Here is a 19393-nt window from a genome sequence, read left to right as displayed (position 1 = left end):
TTCAGCTTTTCAAAACCTTTTCAGCTCCGTTAGCAAATTATGTCAAACCACATAAGATACGAATAATGGAAACAAATAAATGTTCTCGCTAACCTTAATCCTATAAAAAGGATATAGGACATTTCTATAACAAATTGAAACATAATTTTTTATAGGATAACAATATATTTTTTATAGGATACAATCTTAAGGAATTTTTTAGGGTAGGATTTCTTTTTTGTTGTTCATTCAGTGACTATAAGAAAAATATCTTATAGTCTTATATATAGAGTAATCCTATTTAATTCTGTTTGAAATTTTATTGGATTGTCCTTTACAGTTGTTAAAGGATATTTAATAGAAATATACTTTAGCGTATTCCTAAATGATTTAAAACAGATGTGTATATTATATTGGTAATTCTTGGGCATTATCTTTTAGTTCCTAATTTAATAAAAACCAAGGAGTAAAATTTACAAAAAAAAAAATAATAAAAAAGAACAACAGAACATTGATTAAACCAGCAAGTCAGTTATTGTTATTAATTATATCAATTGTTATTATTATTAATGTTATCAATGCTTCGTTTTGCAAGTTTGCATTCATCGTTGCACTTTGTAGTATTTGCTTTTCTGAACATAGCATAATTTTCCCTTGGAAATTGCTCAGCTCAAAAGTCTGAAAACAAAAATATGAACAAACTAATAGTTATGTATTATATTTTTACAAAACAAAGAAAAATAGCGATTTCCAATTAAATATTATAATATCAATAACTAATATATCCTAAACCTCCTTTGAGTTCAAAGCTGGATTAGATATGCTACTTTTGACTAAATTACATTGACCTTCTCTCAATGAATGACTTGATAAACTTTTTTCCCAAAATCTGCAATTACCAAATCTTTGACAGCTTGCCAACCGCTTCCTTAAACAATTGCAACATACTGATTTGCAGTCAATGGAGTATTTTTCCTTTGTTCACTTAGGAAAATTAGACACATATGTATATATATCACGTTTTCCTGCCGGCTGGAAATAGCATGTTGTTCCAATTTTTAAAAGCTCCGGAAAAAATTCTAACTCCTTTAACTATCGTCCAATCAGTCTTCTTTCTGTTATTAACAAAACCTTTGAGTCTTTGATCAACAAATTTCAAAACTTACTGTCAGACAATCAATATAGTAGACCTATACAACAAGTATAAAAAATTGTCGTAAACATGTTTAATAATAATTTTGATAACATAAACGTATTAATATCCTTCCACTTTTGAAACTGTATCGAACAAGAACAACCGTAGAAACCGAAAAAAAAACAATGAATATAAACCGAAAAATAACAGCGAGTAGAAACATTCGAGTAAAAACAACGAGTAGAAATATTTAAATTATCTACAATCAATATGTACAACTGTAAAAAAATATTAAAATACTTCATAAAAAAAAAAAAAAACATGCAAAAATAAATGAAGCTTATGTAGCTAATTTTAAAAAAATACTTAAAAAATAATATAAAAATTCATATCAAAAATAAATTCTATCAAATCTTTGTAACCAAAAATAAATTAGTAAAAAAGCTAAATATTTACGAAGAAAGACAACAAAAACAAGAAAATATTACATAAAAAAGTAAAAAAATTAAAAACAAGAAACATTAAAAAGAAACTTTTTGATTTAATTATAAAAAAGTTAAACCATCTCCGTTTCGCGTTTTTGATAATTTCGCAGGTAACGGAGGTGTATTTAAGATATCATTAGAAATGGTTGTGGAATTTTGAACTCTAAAGGGTAAAACTGGTTTATCACTAGTGGCAGTACAAGCTAAATCGTCACTTGTAAAAGCCTTAGAAACTTCATTATAGGCTTTATCTGACTGAGATGAAAAATGTCGATGTCTATTTTTAACAAAAAGTTCAGATTTTATTTCTTCATACAGAGAGCCTAAAGAAACATTATTTACAAAAACATCTTCATCGCCATTCAAATTTTCGCTCACGGATGCAGTTAGTGATCGAGTTTTTCGAGGAATTAAATCGTTAGTATTATTATTATCGACTTGAGGTACAAGAATTTTACCTATCGGTTCACTATTGATCTCAAAACCGGATAATTGCTGGTTTAGCGAGTTGCTTGATGTACTATGTTGGATGCATGTGTTGCTTGAAACACTTCCATCTGACGAATTTTCCCTTAATATAGAATAACGTTTAGGGGGTAATGACGGACCTACTTCTTCTTCAATGTGATTTAGGTTAGGAGCAGACTAAAATCAAAAATAATTGAACAATTAATATAATTTTTATTTGACAGACATTTTATATGCTACATAACCAATTAACAATAAAAAACTCACCACTGATTCTACGTCTCTTAATCCTAGCCTCTTAAGAGCGGGTAACGGAATATTATTCGGAATCTCAGTTAAAAAATCCTCTACACCAGGAAATACTGCTGTATTTTTTCTCGGCGGCAGTGGTGGTTGAAGGAACCCTAGACTTAACTTCTTTGAGATACTAGAAAAATAAAATAAAAATTTTCATTTTGTAAAATTAACAAAAAAACAACTAAAAATTAACAAAAGCTAAATAAAAGAATTTTGGATTTTTAACTCAAAACTAACTTTTCCATTGGCAAATGCTCAGTATTATTATCCACAGCAGAACTCTCACGTCGGAACATTGTTTGAAGAGATGTCGACTTTTTAAACTTAATAAAAAAAACAACAACGTATTAACAATTTATTAGTTTCTTTATTATCATTTATAAATGAGTTTAAATGAGAATAAACAAATGAGTTTCTTTATTATCATTTATATAAAAACTTTATATACAAAATAAAGCGCTTCAATAATATGTACAATATATATATATATATATATATATATATATATATATATATATATATATATATATATATATATACATACATACATCTATATATATATATATATATATATATATATATATATATATATATATATATATATATATATATATATATATATATATATATATATATATGTGTATATATATGTATATATATATATACATATATATATACATACACACATATATACATAAATATATATATACATATATATATATATATATATATATATATATATATATATATATATATATATATATATATATAAATATATATACACATATACACACACACATATATATGTATATATATATGTGTATACAGGGTGGCCCATAATTAGTGTCCCATCTTAAAAAAGCAATTCCTTGAAAACTAGGGATGGAAAACTATTAATTTTGCTTTGGTTTTTGATATTATTATATATTTTGATCTATTTACTGCTGCCTTCACTCACTTTACTTGTTTTTTTAGCAATGACAAGACCATCACCATATCGGCAAAGTATTATTGATTTTCATGAGAAAGGAGTTTCAGCACGCGACATCCAGACTAGACTCAAAGTGCCGCGAAAGCTTGTTTATAGAACAATTCAACGCTTCAAAGCATTGAGAACAATGTCAGATCGTCCACGCAAAGGAAGAAAGCGCTCCGTGGTGACTGATGCAAAAATCAAGCAAGTTCGTGAACGGGTGCGCCGCAACCCAGAACGCAGTATGCGACAAATGGCCAAACAGCTCCAAATTTCTCGAAGTTCTCTTGGAAGAATTACCAAGGATTATCTAAATTTGACAGCTTACAAGAAAAATCCTGCACAGCTTTTGTCTCAGGCATCAAAGCAGAAGCGCAAGGATCGCTGCAAGGATCTCCTCGCCCGTTTCGCCAACAACGCTCATCTCAACATCGTTTTCACAGACGAGAAGATTTTTACAGTTCAACAACATCACAATGTGCAGAATGATCGTGTCTACGCTTCCTCAAAGCCTAATATCACAATACAAAAGGCAGCACATCCTTTTTCAGTAATGGTGTTCGCGGTTATCAGTGCCACCAAGAAGACACCATTGATTTTTGTTCAACAAGGCGTTAAAGTAAAAGCCCAAAACTATCTGAATGACGTTTTGATCAAAGAAATACTTCCATGGAGTCAAAAGGAGCTTCGTAGACATTGTTGGACATTCATGCAGGATAGTGCTCCAGCCCACAAAGCCAAAATTGTGCAAGATTGGCTCGGCCGAAACACCCCCGATTTCATCAAGCACAATGAGTGGCCTCCAAGTAGTCCCGACTGCAATCCAATGGATTACTCAGTGTGGGGTGTTCTGGAAGCTGAAGCGTGCAAAAAACCGCATAAAACGATTGATTCTCTGAAGAAAGCGCTTCAAAAAGCATGGGATTCGCTTTCACCCGCCTACTTGCGTGCCACCGTAGATGACTTTCCAAAGCGTCTTGAAGCTTGTGTGAAAGCCGATGGTCGACATTTCGAAAAAAATCTTTAAATTTTATTTGATATTGTTAATAAATTGTTTATCAAAAAGTTTTATGTGTTTTCCATTCCTAGTTTTGAAGGAATTGAGTCTTTAAGATGGGACACTAATTATGGACCACCCTGTATATATATATATATATAGATATATATATATATATATATATATATATATTTATATATATTTTTATATATATATAAATATATATATATATCAACAACAAACGATTTGATAATTTATATTATCAAATCGTTTGTTACTACAGTATATTTTTATTGCACTTCTCACCCTGTAACTTTTTTTGAATCTTTAGAACTACAATTTTTAATTAAAACATAAATGTAAGTAAATATAAGAATCAGTTGATTACAAATTCGAATAGCAGTATTGTTTGTTATTCAATATCTAAGTATGTGTAAACAATCTGTATGCGGTATGGTCAATAAGACCAAAATTGTAAATCAACTGAGGCTATATAATTAATAAACTTACCATCTTTTTCTAATTTCAGCGTTTCACAAAACAAATGTATAAGGTGTAAAAACGTAAATTTATAAAATAAAAAGTAACCAAGAAAATATCATCGCCTGTAGAATATAAATTTGAATAGTAAAATAAATACAAGCAATTAAGAAAATTTCATGTAGAAATTTGAAATTTTTTTTTTTTAAATAAAGAAGATAAACTTAAAATTTCTAAAGCACAGAAGTTAATGTATCACTTAGCAACACTAAATCTATTTTTTTTTTTAGTTATCTCTTTTAACAGCAATGATGGTTTTTTCTTCTCTTCTTTTCTTTATTGTTTTAAAAACAGGAAATATGAATGGTATGGAATTGGCACCTGCTGGTCTGGTATGAAATACGCACCAATTATCTTTTTTAAAATATTCATTGCTTGTTTGTAGTTCTTTTTCTAACCAAATTTTGTAATGCAACTTAAATCTATTGGAATTGGATTTTTATAGTAACTATTATAATTAGTCATATTTTCACTGTCATATTTAAATTTACAAAAAAAAGCCTTAAAAAAAATAAATAATTTTTTTATGCTTTCTAAAATAAAACAAGTATGTTACTATTGAGAAATTGATTTTTATGAGTATTTTTTAATTTCAAAAAAGCATATTTTACACGAACTTGTAAATCTTCCTAGAAACAAAATTTATTCTAATTAATTTCTTTGTTTGTGGAACTATAAATTATATACATTATAAATTTCGTTTTATTTTTTTAGCATATATAAAAAATTTTTTTTAATATGTTTATTTTTGCCATTTTCTGGTACACTGAAAAAAATCATTATCATTCTATTGATAGTGCTATTGTTCATTTTTAAAAAGTTTGGGTGTTTAGTTCATTTTTATAGGGGTTAGATGTTTTCATTTTTAAAGGGGTTGGATATTTTCATTTTCAAAGGGGTTGGATGTTTTCATTTTTATAGGGGTTGAATGTTTTCATTTTTATAGGGGTTGGGTGTTTTGTTCATTTTTATAGGAGTTGGGTGTTTTGTTCATTTTTAAAAAGTTTGGGTGTTTAGCTCATTTTTTATAAGGTTTGGTTGGAATGTCCTAACGCAAATTAAATTGACCTAGAATACTTTTTTGTTAGTTTGCTCGTTCTTGTTGTTCAAACAAAATTGACCTAGAATGTTTGTTAATTCAGTTTGCTTGCTGTTTTTTTTTTTTTGTTCAAACAAAGATGATCTAGAATATTTGTTTATTCCAGTGCTTTTTTTTTTATTGTTTAAACAAAGATGACCTAGAATGTTTGTTTGTTCAGTTTGGTTGTTTTTGATATCCAAACAATGTTTTTATTTTAAACTTGGCGTTTAAAAAAATTAGTTTATATTATTGTCTCAACTAAAACTCAAGTTTTAAGATAATTTTTAAGATAACATTTAAATTTTTTGTATTTTTCATGATAATAACTTAACTAGAATAAAATTTTGACTTAAAAAAACTTTTGATTTTTACAAATAATATTTCCAAAATATACATTTTTAATAGGACAGTAGACAAACAAGCCAGTTGACAGTAGGATTTAAAAAACTTTCAATTCTATTAGAGAATTGCTTAAGGGAGAATTTATTAATAAGAGTTTTGTGAGAAAAAACTGTTTTAGTAAAAAAATGCAACCATGTTGAATGAAAAATTACAAATAAAAGTGTTTTGGTTGGTGGAACAAAGCATGATAGTTAGAGCACTGACCATGATAGTATTTAACAATGATTTAAATGATATGAAATCATTTGGACAATTTTATAAATATTTTAGTATTATTCTTTTTATAGGACAAAATAAAAAAAAGATTTGAAAAATTAAAAATAAACACTTGAACAATTAAAAAATAAACATTCTTATTACCTGTTTTTTTTTGAAATCGATCATAAGTGAAGAAGATTTCAAAGGTGAGCGATTACTCAAAGGAGATACTTTTTGACTATTGCGATCAGAATTAAAACTACTAAATAAAAATTTTTGCAAATTGTGTAAGCAAAGAATACATGTGTAAGCAAAGTGTACATGTGTAAGCAAAGTGTACATGTGTAAGCAAAGTGTACATGTAAAGTATATATGTGCAGCCATTATTAAAAATAAAAAATAAATAAACAATTATGAATAATAATTGAATTAATTAATTTATGCTTATTTGACTAATTATTAAATATCTGCTTAATTTACTAATAATTACCTGCTTATATGAAGAGTGTTAGGGCGACTTAAAATTTTCTAAAGAAATATTTAAAAATTTAATACAAAATTGTTTTGACTTTTTTCTAAATTTACTTTAAAATTTTGACATTTTTCTAAAAATTATTTAAACAACTTTAACAGTTTCATAAATAAACAAACAGTTTCATAAATATTTTAGAATATCAAAAAAGTCAAAATAGTTTATTATATTTATTTTGAAAATTATTTTGACATTTTTGTGAAAATATTAAAACACCTTTAAAAGTTTAATAATATAAATAAAAATTAGAAAAACCTCCATTGATTCGCCAGTTTCAAGACTTGCTTTCATTGCTGTGAACATCATAAACATTTTGTCATGAAAAGGTTTTAGGGATTCACTAACAAAACTTTCGTGTATTTCTAACCCTTGCTGAACAATTTTTGTCTGAAAGTATATATAACTATAATATATGCAAAAAACAAATATATTTAAACAATAAAAAAAACAATTAGTATAAAAATTACTATAAATTTAAAAACAACTTGAACATTAAATATTTTTTCATTTTCAGTCATGTTTAAATATTACTATTTAAAAATTCTTCAAATACTCTAAATTCTTATTTTTATATAACTATCTTAAAATAAAAACTTTTTTACAAAGCGCAATATAAAGAAAGAGTATTAAATTTGTAAAAAATTGTTTTCTATTTTTAGTGTCTATATTTCTATTTTTATTGTCTATATTACCTATATTTTTTATAAGATAGAAAAAAATAAGTGCTAAAATGCAAAAAAATCTTGTAAAAACAAGAAAACTTGAGCACTACTTTTTAACCTTGTAACTTTTCATAGATTTTTATTGCGCATCTGTTATGAATTTATAAACCAATCAATTAAGTCATTCTGTCATTTCTCTTTTTTAAATATATTTAAAACCAAGGCTCGAATTAAGTGATCGCAAATTTCTTTACTTGAAAATGCTTCTAGTCTTTAAATTTTTAACTTTTAAAAAACCATAAACTGTTTTTTAACTCAATAGTTTCTAAACTCAATATTTTCTATTCAATAAAAAATATTTATATTGATCTTGAAATTATGATATAAAATTTTATTACAAAAACATTTTATTACTATTATCATTTTTTCTTATTATTAAAAATTATGATTTAAACTTTAATTCATTTGATAAATCATCAGATAAAACTAGAAAAATAAAGGATACAGTACAATGTAATATTCGAAAAACAACCGGAAATCACAGCAGTCTTAAGGAATTTAGCGGTGATAAAATATTTTAAATAAAAATAAGTTAAAAAATACTTTTATATCTTATTTAAACCTTATTCAATATCTTACTATAATTCAAATATAACCTTAAATTAAATGCTCGTAACTCTTTATCGCAGATATGTATATAAAATTAAAGACAGAGGAGTTTAAAAACATATAAAAACTAGTTTAAACTATTTATAGTTATTTTAAAACAAAACAAAAAAACTCTAATAACTTATTTCAATTATTTTTAATTATCATTATTCACGGTAAGCACGGATCCTGATAATGCCTACCTAGCTGACCCAAGAACGCCACTTATACAGAAAGATAGCACACACATCAAGGTACACTGTGATGCAAATTTTGAAATCTTTTAATTTTGTCCGCAGAAAAAAATTTAATTTGAATGTTCGAATTGAGTAAACACTTGTAGAATATGAACCACTCTATATAAATTGATAAAAATGGGTGCAAATGTAGCCTATAGCCACACCAAACTCTTGACAACATTTCAGTCTAATTTGTTGACTGGTTTAGGATTTATGGCAGTTTTAGTTTAAATTGTGTCAGTTTTTTTCTACTTATACCTCAAAGCGTTACCAATTACTTTGATATTCGATTGCTATTTTTAAAATAATGGTTACATGAGTGTTCTATTATGTAATACCAACAATTTTTATTATAAATATTTTATCAGTACATGTACCATTTTCATTTTATAGACCAAAATATTGATTTGCTACTTAAAGCGTGGTTTGAATCCGTCAACATGGCTTTCAAAGTGTGTGTTTGTGGGGGGGGGGGGGGGGAGGGCAACAAAATTTCTAAATAAAAAACAACATTTCTAAAAAAAAAGCCTACCTTTCTCAAACAAAAGGTCCTCAAAAAAAAGAAGTGGGTAGGCCATGGCCCCCTGCCTATGAATGCATAGTTTGAATATATCAATATTTCCTAAGGTATAAATTACTGCTAATATGCAAAAAAAATCTAAATTGACATTAGGTGTGACAAGTATTATTAATTTAATAAGTGTGACAATTATCATTAATATAATTTCCTTACCAAGAAAGAACTATTTAAAAATTATTTCCTAGTAATTTAATATTTCCTCAATTAAATCAAGTAAATATTTCCTTGATTTTAATAGTTTTTAATTAATAATATGTGCTACTATGTTAAGTGGATTGTTATCAAATATAAATTTTAAAAGGCAGAGTTTGATTTGGTGAAGTCAGATTTAGTGAATTGCTACAATGCCAAATCAAGCAAAGATTCATGATGAAAATGGAAAGTTTGTGTGCTTGCTCTGTCTGAAAAAATGTTTCAGAAGAGAAAGACAGTTTACTACTTTCCAAGCAGATCGAATATGCCAACTGCACAAGACAAAGATCAATATCAGTGATACTCGGGTACCAAAACGATTTTGTGAATCGTGTAAAACTACTTTGCGCAGGAAACAAGAGGGGAAAGAAGTTGAACTCCTTCTTTGTTTGATTTTAAGTCAATACAAGTGAGACCTGAGAAAAAAACCAAATGTGTGTTGCAGCACATGCCTCAGCCCTTTAGGAAAAGGTTTGCTCCACCAATGCTCTCAAATAATGTTCAGGGAAAACCTTCAATCTTTAGCAGCAAAAGATGCCAAAGCAGCCGAACAAATCGCATCTCTAGTTATTTCAAATAAAGTATTATCTCCGGAAGGAACCATTCTACTTGCTAACGTATCTTGCAGGCCTCCACTTACAGTTACCCCCGGTAAATATTTATACTTAAATAATTTTTACATATATATTGAAATAAAGTCTTGAAATGACACTAGATAGATTTCAGGAAGTATATTATTGACAAGTTTCTAATTTCTTTAAAAGTGTCTAATTTCTTTAAAAACTAATAATTTGAAAGTTTTACACAACCTTACTAAACAAAGTTTATGGTAACTATAAAATATGTATGTTTTTGGTTTTAGATCAAAGTAATGCTCAGCCACCATCAAGCGCTCCAAAATTGACTACTATAGCCCTTGTAAATGTACAATTAAATACAGGCCTATCAAATAACAGATTAAAGAAACATGTTAAAATTGTAAACCAAACATCAAGCGGCAAGATGGTGGAACCAAATTTCTACATGAATTTTCTAAGAGCAGGTAAACATTTGAGCGATTTCTTCACCTGCGGTGAATTAAAAATCACAGACGGAAAAGGAGATTCTGTTACAGTTCGGGTTGCTGCTCACTGCAATGATTTATCAAATCTTGTGAATCATGTTATTCAGTCCTGCAAAATTTCGAGTGGCTATTTTGTTAAACTTGGAATTGATAGTGGTAAAGGTTTTCTCAAGTTTTGCCTAAGCATTGTCAATACTGCGTTGTGAGATGAAACCAGCTCACTGTGACAACAATCTCCCCATCAAAGGACTGGTAAAGACACTGGAGTCAAGAGACAAATTCTTGTTGGGGTATCAGAAGATTTGCCAGAAAAACTTGTGTCAAATCCAAGTGTCTTGCCAAATCTGGAAACTTGCGAACACTGAGCTTAATTAATTCAAGCCTTGAGTCTTTTCAGCAATCTGGCGGGGTTGTTGCTAATGTAAAGCTGTTCGGCAATGTCATTCGAAAGCCAATCATCTGCGGGGCTGTCAATGTTCTGATTTTGAAAATCATCCCACCGATGGAATTGCATGTCCTCTTAGGAGTTGTCAACCATCTTTTCAAAATCCTTAAAACTGCTTGGATAGAAACTGTTAAGTGGCCACCGCCCTCCACAAATAACTGAGATCATATAACTTGCTGGTACAAACATGGTTCCCAACATTTTGTACATAATTGAAGCATTCAAAAGCTTCAATTTAGTTGTGAAGGTTTGCTTTGGGAATACATCCTTCAGCCGGATTTTGCTGAAAAAATTGAAAATTTCAAAAGGTGTTACCTAATGATAACTGGTGCAAGTGTAACACCTAAAATTCACGCTGTCTTCTACCACATCAAGGATTTCATCAGTCACAAAGGATCCCCCTTGGGGCCCTATAGTGAACAAACTGTCGAAACTTCTCGTCAAGATTTTTATCAACATTGGTTGAGGTATAAGCGAAACAATAATCATCCAGAGAACAAAGAAAGATTGTTGCGCTGCATAATTGATCTAAAAAGTAAGCATCTTTAAAGAACTGCTAAAATAATTTGAGTTACTAGAGATTGGGCAGCTGAAATTCATAGCATACAGCTTATAATGAACATTTTCACCATCTTTAAAAATAGTATTATAGAGTATTTGTATAAAAAGAGTACATTGAGCTATTTATTAATAAATATTTTGTGGAGAAAATCAACTAACAAGTCTTAAAATGTAATCAGATACTATTTTATGGTAATACACTATAAAAAATAGGGTTTAAATAGTTATTTCACTTAATTTTGAAAGTAAATGTATTTAAGATGGTTTCAAGTGTCAATACAAAAAAATTTAAGAGATCTGATTTTTTGTTTGTTATACCAACTGGTAGTCATTTGACCAGGTTTTAGCATTTTGGATGTAGTTTATACCTTAGAAAATATTGATATGTTCACGCTATGCATTCATGGCCAGGGGGCCATAGCCTACCCACTTCTTTTTTTTGAGGACCTTTTGTTTGAGAAAGGTAGGCTTTTTTTTTTAGAAATGTTGTTTTTTATTTAGAAATAGAGTTGCCCCCCCCCCCCACAAACACACACTTTGAAAGCCATGTTGACGGATTCAAACCACGCTTTAAGTAGCAAATCAATATTTTGGTCTATAAAATGAAAATGGTACATGTACTGATAAAATATTTATAATAAAAATTGTTGGTATTACATAGTAGAACATTCATGTAACCATTATTTTAAAAATAGCGATCGAATATCAAAGTAATTGGTAACGCTTTGAGGTATAAGTAGCAAAAAACTGACACAATTTAAACTAAAACTGCCATAAATCCTAAACCAGTCAACAAATTAGACTGAAATGTTGTCAAGAGTTTGGTGTGGCTATAGGCTACATTTGCACCCATTTTTATCAATTTATATAGAGTGGTTCATATTCTACAAGTGTTTTTTTTGACGCACTATGAAGTCAAAATTTTACTCAATTCGAACATTCAAATTAAATTTTTTTCTGCGGACAAAATTAAAAGATTTCAAAATTTGCATCACAGTGTACCTTGATGTGTATGCTATCTTTCCATATAAGTGGCGTTCTTGGGTCAGATAGGCATTATCAGGATCTGTGCTAACCGTGTATTTTTATTATCAATTAATTTCTAATTTAAAACATTTAAATTTTTAAATAATTCCTCAAAGTTTCCATCTAAACAAAAATCGACTTTAATGTTTCATACAATGCGCAAATAACTTTAGTATAATTTTCTAGTGGTTGATTTTTAAATTATCAGACCTTTAGTTATTATTATTTATTTAGTAAAACTTTTTTTTTATTTATGCTGCTTAACTTACCTTGTATTTAAACAAACAAAATAAATTTTAACTTTTATTATTGTTGCAGTGGCAAATTTATTGTTTTGTTTTTTCATTAATTTTTGCATTATGATAAGTTTACTGTTTCATTAAAACATTGTTTATGGTTTTTAATAAACGTATTAAAAGTATTTGATAGTTTTGATAAAAAACGTAATAAAAGTAATTGATCAAATGCTTAGTTTATTAAAAATAAACTAAGTACTTAATTCAAGCTATTATAAAACTTCTAGCCAATTTTTTTGTCCAAAAATGTTAAGAACTTTAGATAAATTTAAAAATATAATCAGTACCTTTATCCAATTCTTTTTTTAAAGATTGCTCAAGAGCAATTGCTAGTTTTTCAAAATACTTTTTCACTTAAATTAAAAATAAGAAAAGCTTGTCTTTACTCTTTTTTTTTTTGGTGAGAAAGTTGAGAACAAAATGATTTTCAAATGTTTCTATTATTTTCTAAATAGATGAAAAATATGATGTCATTTCGCACTTAAGTTAGTTAACAAATTTAAATTTAAATTTTTAATAGTTTTTTTTAACACTTTAAATCATTTATCAACAAAGATCTTGTTTTAATGGAAAATAGTTAAATGTTTAAAACTTTGCCTCATTTATTTCAAAACAATTTTTATGGAATTATTGGTCTTAAATAAAATTATTTAATTTATAATGACCTCAAAGTCACTTATTATGACTTTGAGGTCACTAAATACACTTAAAAACATTGATCTGAATACACTTAAAATACTCAAGAGATTAAAAGGTACTGAGAGCAAAATAGCAGTAAAGCAAACTATAAAAAATTATACAACAAAACAGCAAAGCAAACTAGGAAACAACATAAGTTTCAATGTTGATCAATAAGTAAATCAAGCAATAACTCCTACAATAACAACAGCAGTGAACACTAAAGTGTAAAAAGTGCCATAAAGTTTTAAGCTTCAACAAATCAAAATATCGAATGGTACCCAAACCAAAATTTCAAATGCAAAGTTGGCTTTGTCAAAAACATTTATATAGAAGCAGTATTCAAAAAACATAGAGTATTATTGCACCAAAAAGTGGTGCAGAAGTGACAACTCAACCCAATCTTCAAAATCTCTTATTAACTCAACATCATAACAAGAATAATTTATCACTGATTTTTTAAGTGTTATCAATGGTTGCTTTTTTAACAAGGTGTCCTTTTACTTTTTTTAACAAGGTGCCCTTTTACTTTTTTTAATAAGGTATTCTTTTACTTTTTTTAACAAGGTGTCCTTTTACTTTTTTTTAATAAGATGTTCTTTTACTTTTTTTAACAGGGTGTCCTTTTACTTTTAACCAATGTGTCTTTTTACTTTTTTAACAAGGTGTCCTTTTACTTTTTAACAATGTGTCCATTTACTTTTCAACAAGGTGTCCTTTTACTTTTTTAACAAAGTATCCTTTTACTTTTTTATTAAGGTGTCCTTTTACTTTTTTTAATAAGGTGTCCTTTTACTTTTTTAACAGGGTGTCTTTTTACTTTTAACCAATGTGTCCTTTTACTTTTTTAACAAGGTGTCCTTTTACTTTTTAACAATGTGTCCATTTACTTTTTAACAAGGTGTCCTTTTACTTTTTAACAATGTGTCCATTTACTTTTTAACAAGGTGTCCTTTTACTTTTTTAACAAGGTGTCCTTTTACTTTTTTAACAAAGTGTCCTTTTACTTTTTTAACAAGGTGTCCTTTTACTTAACCATTGAGTTATATATTTCATTCAAATGTTAAAGCTTCATCCACAAAGGTATAAAAAATTTGTAACAGTATTTTCTGATGTATTCAACTATTGTTTACTGCAGCATAAATATCAAATTAAAATAAAAATAAATTAGCGATTTGTTAATAAAAATTTTTTTTTAAATACACTTTGATTACATTTAATATACCAATAAAAAAAAATTTTTCTTACAAATTTTTACACAGAAAAATTTCTTTTTGAACTTTGATATTAAATTACTTTTATTTTAGAAATGTGAAAAAAATCTGATCATAAGATACCTGATCATAAAGATGATTTTTTAATTGTTGCACAGTATATTCATGTTCTGGGTGAAAAAACAAATATTGACTGCTCAGAAATGCCTGTAAAAAATAAGCATTAATAGATAATTACAACAATAATAATAATAACAATAAAAATAATAATAATAATAAAACTAATAATAATAATATATATACGTAAAAATTGATTATTACAATTTAATAATAAATATTATAGGGTGATTGAAAAAAACTTACATTCTGGTAGTTAGCAATCCCTCCATTAACATTTGCATCAATTACACCATTTAGAACCATACTTAAGCGATTCAAATTTAAAGAACTATCTGATTGACATTCATCAATTATTTCAATAAGCTCCTTATTTTTAGATATGATAGATTCAATAGCATTTTCTAGAGGAGTAAGTTCAACCTACAAAAATAAAAAAATTTGTTTCTCATTAAATCTTTTAACTTTTATCTGACAAATGAATAATTATAAATATATGGTTTAGCTCATGAGAGTCTATATAAGCTTCTGCTTATAACCTAATGAAGTATTGTTAGTTAAGACAATGAAAAGCTTGTTGTGCCATATTAACTAATTACTATAACAGCACATCACTAACTTAAACATACTTTAAGAAATCTTCTAAATACAACTTCAAAGAGTATTTTGTTTATTAAAATTATATGCAAGAGTGGAGGTAGAGTACTGATTTCACAGACAAGAACCCAACACATTCTTGGAATTACAACATTCAACTTGTTTTTCTACCCAGCAGTTTTCTTTGACAAGGTTTCTATTTTGGAGTTATAAGTTTATGAAAGAGGTGTAACAAAATAAAAACTCACTAAAACAGAGTACTTTTCTTAACTATAAAAATAAAATACCTTCCTCAACTCTAGTGGGATTTCTGGGTTTTAAGGAAGTAAATATGTAAAAAATACTAAAACAATAAAGATAATGTAAAAACTACATTGCAACAAAACTTAACATTGAAGAAGGAAAAAAAAAAAAAAAATTGTACATGATAAAACCAATACAAAATATTTTATTCTCTATTATTTTTCTTTATTGTATTTATCTCTTTAAGGTCAAAGAAGCCACTGTCAAAAACTGTCTAAAAGTTTTTTTTTTTTAAAGTTAATGTTACAACTCTTATTCAATCATATAACTTCAAAACAAAAACATTGAAAAACAAATTTCCCACAAAAACAAATTAAACATGAAGAGATATGGTGCAGATCGAATTCAGAATAACTTGCTTAAGATTTATAACAACCTGCAGATTGCAGATCAGATGTATAAGATAGTAATTATTTTCGTGATTACAACAAAGAATACCTTTCTGACTGATTCAATAGTACTCCATTTTAATATGCTTGGAAATTTTCGACTTGTCCAGTGGATTGTTCTTTCTAACCACAGTGTCTAAATAACAATTAATTTGGTCGTTAGAGGTTTGATACTGTTGCTGTAGTAATCATTTAGCAAGTACATTTACCATTGGGTGATGTTAATATTTTTTAAAATCCTAGTAAAAAAGTTGTTTAACAATTTTAATAAATATAATTTTGTATAATATAAATTTTAATATATTTATATGATATAAATATTGTAATATATTTATGACTAAGCTATAGTTATAACTATAATTTTGCATTGTTGTTTTTATTTATATGTCAACAAGCATCAAAACAAATATACCTACTTTCATTTGAATTGTCTTAAATCCCTAATTTTTTTTTTTTAATCCTAGTTTTATTTAATTTTGTTAATTTTTTAATAATTATCCACTACTACCACCATTCTACCCTGTTTTTATATCTGGTCATTCAAAAATATGTTATCAAAAAATAATATCATTGTATTAGTAGGTATATCAAGATAATTTCATTAAGTTCCAAACTTTGTATTATCTTCAACAAGTTATTTTAGTGTATTTATAAACAAATATATCTTTATATAGGTCCAAATAAAAATTATTTGAAAACCACCTAACAAAGTAACTAAAACACAACATGTGACAGGACATAACAAGTGACTTGCTCATAACAGAAAGATTTTCCTTTAAAATTTGTTGGGACAACAATTTACTAAAGAAAATAAAGTGATTTAAATCTATAAAAAATATCAAGATATATTAACAAAAAAACTATTGAGTTCGCTTTTACAACATTGTTTTTCTAATCTTTAGAAAAAATTTCTATTATGTCAAACTATAATTTGAAATAACTTATCAAAATTGTCTGATAACAAATTGTAACAAATTTTTACAAAATTTTTGCCCACTGTAAATTCTTTATTGTATATTAATTAATTAGCTCCAAAAATTTAATAATCCTTTTTGTATCATTAACTGTTTCAAAGTTTATGGAAAGTTGTTTGTGTGCTTCTTTCACAGTTTAAGTACAGACAAGAAAAGTAGTAGGTTACAAGACAGATAATTATCTTACATTTCACTATGTTTCTGCAATGTGACTATAAATTAAAATATTTTCTAGAATGTGTGTCACATCACAGGAAACAAGTTATGTTATATCTTTGAAGTTATTATATTATCTGCTACTAAATATCTAATTTTCTCCTAAATATCTAAAGTATTGTTCTCCTAAATATCTAAAGTATTGTTCTCCTCAATATCTAAAGTATTGTTCTCCTAAATATCTAAAGTATTGTTCTCCTCAATATCTAAAGTATTGTTCTCCTCAATATCTAAAGTATTGTTCTCCTCAATATCTAAAGTATTGTTCTCCTCAATATCTAAAGTATTGTTCTCCTCAATATCTAAAGTATTGTTCAGTATTGTTCTCCTCAATATCTAAAGTATTGTTCAGTATTGTTCTCCTCAATATCTAAAGTATTGTTCAGTATTGTTCTTCTAAATATCTAAAGTATTGTTCAGTATTGTTCTTCTAAATATCTAAAGTATTGTTCTCCTCAATATCTAAAGTATTGTTCAGTATTGTTCTCCTCAATATCTAAAGTATTGTTCAGTATTGTTCTTCTAAATATCTAAAGTATTGTTCTTCTCACAATGGCTACTAGAGGATGTTGAAATTATACTTTGTATTTTAATTAATTATATAAAGAAAAACCAGGTATTACATAAGTTTGTGAAAAGTGCACTCATGTGGATAGTATATGGAAAATATTTTATAATGCACATGGGTGATCAAGGTAAGACATGGGTCGCTCCCCAGATTAATTTCATAGGTTCTACATATGTGATATGTAGAGCCTATGAAATTAATCTGGCAGAATGGCTAAGGTCAATGCCTTTTGCTGTTCCAAGAGTATGGTGAGCGCAAAGAACTATCACAATAACTTTGAATGCTACTCTTACTTATGTCAATGCTGAAATTGTTATAGGTTGAAGTTGTTTAATGTTTTCATTCTTTTCACTTTTAAAATCAGAGTGAGCTAGTGGATTTAATCAGAGATTTACGTTTTTAAATTTCCATTTTTGCCTCTTGCACACTCTGTAGAGAAAAAAACTGTAATAGTGTAAAAGAACTTTTTAACAAAATAATTCTGAATTCTGGAATAATTCATTATTCTACCCTATGATTTTCACCTTCATTTTTAATCAACCATTTTCGTCTTTTTGACAAGAACAACTCTCTTGAGAACATCTTTCTATTGTTGCAAGAAATCAATGCCAAAAGGTAATGTCTGATGCTAGGCTCCTGTCAAATTTTTAAGTCTTCTGTTTCTTACTCTTTAACACTTTATTTTTTCTTTCAGTTTAAATCCCCACTCTACCCCTTTTTCCTCCAATAATTTAAATTATTTAAAAAAATGATCAAATAATTTATAAAAAAATTTTTTTTATAAATTATTTGATCATGTAGACTAATTCAAATAAAAAAAATTTCAAACAAATTAAATCTTTATTTATTCTATGAGAAATTAAGTTGTGTTGCTCCTATAATCTAGTGTTGAATACTTGTGTGCCCAAAAAAGTACTAAATTAAGGTATTAAAAAAACAGTAGTTATTTTATATTTTAATAATACAAGACTTTCCTTCCATTAATTCAAAATAAATCACAATAGCTGCAACAACACAAACCAGAGTAAAGTTTGTCATTACTTAAAATTCAAACCAAACTTTGGATGAATTTTTTTTATTACAGTAATTTTTTTTTTAAGTTAAATGATTTATGGGACATTATGGTTCCCATAATGCTATTTCTTACTTAAATATGAAATTATGGAAGAGTTAGTTTTAAGGAAGCAAGTTTTTATAAGAGGATGCCTTTATGTCTACAACAGCTATAATGTTAATAGGTGAGAAAAATTTTATTTATCATGCTTCTAAAGAATCTTTTGTACCAAAAGAAAAATCAATACAAAGAATTAAAAAAGTAAGCTTGATGCAATCATGAAGGCGAATAATAGTAAAAGATTCTTCTGCTAGATTCTCTTGACATTTGATCTGGTATTCCAATTTTGTACATTGGTAAAGAAAACTCCTATAAAAATAGAATTCTTGAGAGAGATTGAATAATTTCTCTTATCATGTTGATAACCTTTTTTGTTAACCTGAAATGTTGAGAGCTGAAACTTTAACAAACGATGTTGGTGATA

At 27.3% G+C, this 19393-nt stretch overlaps 1 protein-coding gene across 4 annotated transcripts in view; it reads right to left on the bottom strand.

Moving 5' to 3' along the window:
- Positions 1-1355: 1355 nt before the first annotated feature.
- Positions 1356-19393, bottom strand: part of LOC101241167 (dedicator of cytokinesis protein 3) — a 179575-nt gene continuing 161537 nt past the window's right edge. For 3 of the 4 annotated variants that reach the window (XM_065811340.1, XM_065811339.1, XM_065811342.1), the window contains 9 exons: positions 16147-16233; positions 15055-15231; positions 14815-14898; positions 7343-7474; positions 7046-7083; positions 6718-6817; positions 2602-2687; positions 2335-2494; positions 1356-2244 (listed from right to left, as the gene is read on the bottom strand). In XM_065811340.1, coding sequence (XP_065667412.1) covers positions 1660-2244; positions 2335-2494; positions 2602-2687; positions 6718-6817; positions 7046-7083; positions 7343-7474; positions 14815-14898; positions 15055-15231; positions 16147-16233 — 1449 coding nt within the window. In that variant the 3' untranslated portion in view covers positions 1356-1659. The remainder of the gene's footprint in view (positions 2245-2334; positions 2495-2601; positions 2688-6717; positions 6818-7045; positions 7084-7342; positions 7475-14814; positions 14899-15054; positions 15232-16146; positions 16234-19393) is intronic. The other variant, XM_065811341.1, reaches the window with a different exon arrangement.

The sequence above is a fragment of the Hydra vulgaris genome, chromosome 12, assembly GCF_038396675.1.
Source record: "Hydra vulgaris chromosome 12, alternate assembly HydraT2T_AEP".
Taxonomy (NCBI): domain Eukaryota; kingdom Metazoa; phylum Cnidaria; class Hydrozoa; order Anthoathecata; family Hydridae; genus Hydra; species Hydra vulgaris.
The sequence above is the reverse complement of the archived record's forward strand: the minus strand, read 5'-3'. Positions and strand labels throughout refer to the sequence as shown.